Below are 4,648 nucleotides of genomic sequence, written 5' to 3'. Positions count from 1 at the left end.
CCCCCCCCCAAAACAACCCAATACACACTGAAGGTAAATTTTAATTATAAAACAAGAGTATGAACAAAACATTTTAAAATAATCTCGATTATTTGGCAACTTACCACATCACTGCAAGACAAATTTGACCTTAAGAAATGTTTGATTTTATGAAAATCACAAGTTGGACAGTATGCTCACGTGGGAATTAAAATATGTTTAAAAAAGAACCTGGTGATAAAGCCAGTTTCTCTCCTGAAGTAAGTGTAGAAAACAACATAAAATCCCGAAGCTCAATAGATAGTACTTGTTTTCTTTCTTATTTTCCTTTTTTTTTTCCCCCAAGCTGTCCTCAGCTCTTAGGCCCAAGGTAACCTCCTTCCTTGACCTCCCAAGTAGCTAGGATTGCAGGTGTGTGTGAGTTTGATGTGCATTTTTCATTGATCAATAATATTGAGTAATTTTATGCTTATTGGCCATTGCATATCTTTTTTGGAAAAAATGTCTGTTCAACTCCCTTTCCTATTTTCAAAATGGAATTGTAGGAGCTCCTTCTGGATATTAAAATGCTAGTCAGAACTAGGATTTGAAAATACTTCCTCCTAAGTTTCAAGTTTTTCATATTGACAGTGCCCCTATTTATTTTTGTCATTTATGTTTTTGCTCTTACATCATTTTAAAACAATGTATAGCTCAAGGTGCTAAAGATTTACACCTATGTCCTTCAGACAATTTTATAGCATTAGCCCTTCCGTCTAAGTCTGTGACCCACTTTGAGGTTGTTTTTGTGTGTGGTAGGCGATGTAGTAGCCTAAAGTTTCTGAGAGGATGTCCTGTTGTCTCCACCACATTGGTTGAATAGACTGTTCTTCCCCGATCAGACACTGAATTGTCAGGGGCCAAGGATTATTTTTTCTGTTCATCTCTAGATCTATCGGTAGGCCAGCAGTACATTGTTGGGATTACTGTAACTTTTCAACAAGTTTTGAAATCAGATAATAGGCTTCCCAACTTTGCTCTTTGTTTTCAGGATTTTTTTTTTGTTAGTTATTAAGAGTCCTTACATTTCTCTAAATTTTTAGAGCTAATTTAATTCTCAATTTTAATTCTGCAGAATGTGGCAGACTGTGGGATTTTGAATGGCAGTAGGTGAATGGGCACCTCAACTCACAGTTCAGTCTGTAGATGCTATGTTACCGCTTCCAGTACAGGAACATGGACTATCTTCTTGATGCTGTGGTAAATGGCATACTTTGCTTAGTGAATCATACTTTGTTTTTAAAAGACAACCTAGTTTGTTTCTTCTGTCTTTTCAGAAATGTGCTGGCAAGTGCGTCTGCTGATAGCACTGTGGTTCTGTGGGATATGTCCGTGGGGAAGCCAGCAGCCACCCTAGCTGTGCACACAGACAAGGTGAGGGGACAGAAAGGGGCTACTAATCTCCAACACACATGCAGAGCTTCTCATGGCTAATACCGTGATTCCATAAAGCCCAGTCTCCATAAAACCCCATTCGGTGCTGGGAGGGACAATGAGTGGAAAATTAGTTTCCTACAACATGAGGGCCCCAAGAAGACAGGCTGTCAGACCCAGCAGCCGATCTGTGACCATGGCTGTGGGCTCCCTGGTACAAGCATGCGCTTGCAGTTTACCAAGGCCCTTTAACCACACCGCATTTCTTCTGGACTTCTTTTAACATTTGAGGTGTTTGGTGCATTATTGTCGATGTCAGCTTTTATTTTGGAACATGTTTTGCCTTTTGAATATGCAACGTTTTACATTTCTTAACACAGACAATACTTTATAGGAAGGGAACAATTTTTATTAACACTGTGAAATCTGTTTTCGCCTAATAATAGGTAATGTTACTAAAAGCAAATGGAGATCTCTCCCCCTTAGGTCCAGACTCTGCAGTTTCATCCATTCGAAGCACAGACATTGATTTCTGGATCCTATGATAAGTAAGGAAGCACACAAGTCACTGCTGCTCTGTCCTGATCCTCTTGAATTGGAACACTATCACTTGCAGTCCCAACCGAAGACATGTGTGAATTGTTAGCACAACTTAGTTTTCCTTTGCAGCTCTGGTCCTTTTGGTCTGTAAAGATCTGGATCTGTCACCACAATGTCTAGCTATGGGATCTAGCAACTGCATTGAGTTTAGAAGATATGTGAGTTCACCTTTTTTGTGAAACAGCCATCCTAGAAATCATTACTTAACTTAGTAGACAGTGATTCCTTAGACCCTTGTGACATCTCTCTGATGTAGGCTGAATTCAGCTGGCAGCTCTGATCACATTGGCTTGGTTAGCCTGGGCCAGAAGACTTGTTTGTCTGCAAACACAGGCTGAACGAACAGCATGTTCAGGAGCAAAGCAGAGATACCACGACCTCTGGAGATCTAGGCTCCGAATTAGTTTTATCTTGGTGTGGTTTGGGCTTTTTTGTTGTTGTTGTTGCTGCTGCTACTGTTTTGGGGGTTGGTGTGATTTTACTTTTTCTGTTTTTATTTATGGTTTGGGGATTTTTTGGCCAAAACAGGTCACATGGATTGGAAAATAGACTCTCTACCCTTATGGGAAGAATTCCCATATCACATGATGACAGAAGGCCTATATTTAAGGAGGGGTAAAGAATTGAGGCCTCCCAGGGGCTGACCCCTGTCATGTGCACACCTCCGTGAGGAACTGGAGTGAAAGTGGGAAAGATGGCTGGTAGGATCAGAGAGCAGTAAAGACCGGGTCCTTACCCTTTGAAAAAAATGGAAGTTTATCATCTGTCAGGATGATGGGAGCAGAATTACAGGCATTTCCCTTAGGACCCTCTCCCCCTCCCCCAAGCACAATAGCCTCGTTGTGGAGAGTTGTGGCAAAGACATGAATCAGGTGGAAATAGAGGGTTCATCTTGGATGTGCAAAGTCAAGCCACCGTGAGTGTTCCCAGTGCCTTCAATTGAGCGACAGGCCCAGAATCTACCAACTAGTAAAAGGGAACTCAATTTTTCCTATCTTAAAAACATTATAGAACCTTAAAACCAGCTCTGAATAACTGAACCTTGACTTCACAGTGCTTCTGTTACCATTTCATTAAAAATAAAAACATAGGAAGACTTGAACTCTTCAAAGCCTAACTTGGCCTGACTGTGTCCAGGTCAGTGGCACTGTATGACTGCCGGAGTCCGGATGAAAGCCACCGAATGTGGCGATTCAGCGGGCAGATCGAGAGAGTCACATGGAATCACTTCTCACCGTGCCACTTTTTGGTAAGAACATTACATCATGGGTTATTTTTCCAGGGTTCTCACAACTACGGTTCTTTTAATTATACTTTAGAGAGCGTATCAACAAAAAACTTTCTTCTCTGTTAATAATGTGGAGCTTTTGGGTCTTAAGGTTGAAGAGAGGTTTGTCTTTTTAACAAGAGAATGGCTTAGCCATAAAAAGTTAGTGGCTATGTGAGTGATTTTGCTAATTGTCAACTACTCTAGATTAGCTACATTTTATTTTCACTTGCTTTTCATCATTTTATCTGTTTTATGAAATAGTAATCATAACTGATATTGTTTTATTTTGAGACATTTTGTTTATTTTGCAATATGTAGCCCAAGACTGGTTGTGAGCTCAGATTCTTCTTGCCTCTTTCCCTTAGAAAAATATTTTGTGGGGGGGGGGGGGGGGGGGGGGGGGGGATGAGAAGCCTCTGGGCTGGGAATGTGGCTTAGTGGCAACTGCTTGCCTAGCATGCAGAAGCCCTGGGTTTGATTACTCAGTACCACATAAACAGAAAAGGCCAGAAGTGGCGCTGTGGCTCATGTGGTGGATTGCTAACCTTGAGCAAAAGAAGTTTAGGGACAGTGCCCAGGCCCCGAGTTCAAACCCCAGAACTGGCCAAAAACAAAATATTTTTTTGCCAAGCACCAGTGGCTCACACCTGTAATCCTAGCTACTCAGGAGGCTGAGATCTGAGGTTCGCAGTTCAAAGTCAGGCCAGGCAAGAGACGTCTGTGAGACTTTTATCTCCAGTTAACCACCAGAAGACTGAAGTGGCGCTGTGGCACAAGTGGTAGCGCACTTGCCTTGAGCTGAAGAGCTCAGGGACAGCGCCCAGGCCCAGAGTTCAGGCCCCACTACCAACAAAAAGAAAAATTAATATTTCCATCAGTCCAAGAAGATGCTTTTTTTTTGAGGGGGGGGTAGTCCTGGGGCTTGAACTCAGGGCCTAGGCACTGTCCCTGAGCTCTTCAGCTGAAGGCTAGAGCTCTACCACTTGAGTCACAGCACCACTTCTGGCTTTTTCTGTGTATGTGGTACAAAAGAATCGAGCCCAGGGCTTCATGCATCCTAAGCAAGCACTCTACCACTGAACCACATTCCCAGCCCCAGAAGATACTTTTAATTTAAATCCTCGTATATGAACCCATCCTTGACTCTGGATCTCTCCCTGTTCCTTCATTGTATCCCTTGTGGTTTTGCTGTTGCTGATTGTGCCAGTACTGGGACTTGAACTCGGGAGCATCAAGTTCTCATGCAGCTGGCCTGCTCATCACTGGTGCTTTTTTGCTGGTAATTTTGTTGTTTTTTTTTTTGGGTCCGGTCATGGGGCCTGAACTCTGGGCCTGGGCGCTGTCCCTCAGCTCTTCAGCTCAAGGCTAGCGCTCTACCACTTGAGC

General features: G+C 42.8%; 1 protein-coding gene across 1 annotated transcript in view; it reads left to right on the top strand.

Moving 5' to 3' along the window:
• Nucleotides 1–4,648, top strand: part of LOC105992020 (periodic tryptophan protein 1 homolog) — a gene marked incomplete at its 5' end in the record, with an annotated part of 31,614 nt that overhangs the window by 9,825 nt on the left and 17,141 nt on the right. The window contains 3 exons of the mRNA XM_013024816.1: nucleotides 1,296–1,392; nucleotides 1,879–1,940; nucleotides 3,130–3,261. Of these exons, the coding sequence (XP_012880270.1) occupies nucleotides 1,296–1,392; nucleotides 1,879–1,940; nucleotides 3,130–3,261 (291 nt within the window). The remainder of the gene's footprint in view (nucleotides 1–1,295; nucleotides 1,393–1,878; nucleotides 1,941–3,129; nucleotides 3,262–4,648) is intronic.

The sequence above is a fragment of the Dipodomys ordii genome, unplaced genomic scaffold (assembly GCF_000151885.1).
Source record: "Dipodomys ordii isolate 6190 unplaced genomic scaffold, Dord_2.0 Scaffold79, whole genome shotgun sequence".
NCBI classification, from domain to species: Eukaryota; Metazoa; Chordata; class Mammalia; order Rodentia; family Heteromyidae; genus Dipodomys; species Dipodomys ordii.
Note: the sequence above shows the minus strand (reverse complement) of the source record. Positions and strands in the feature narration are given on the sequence as shown.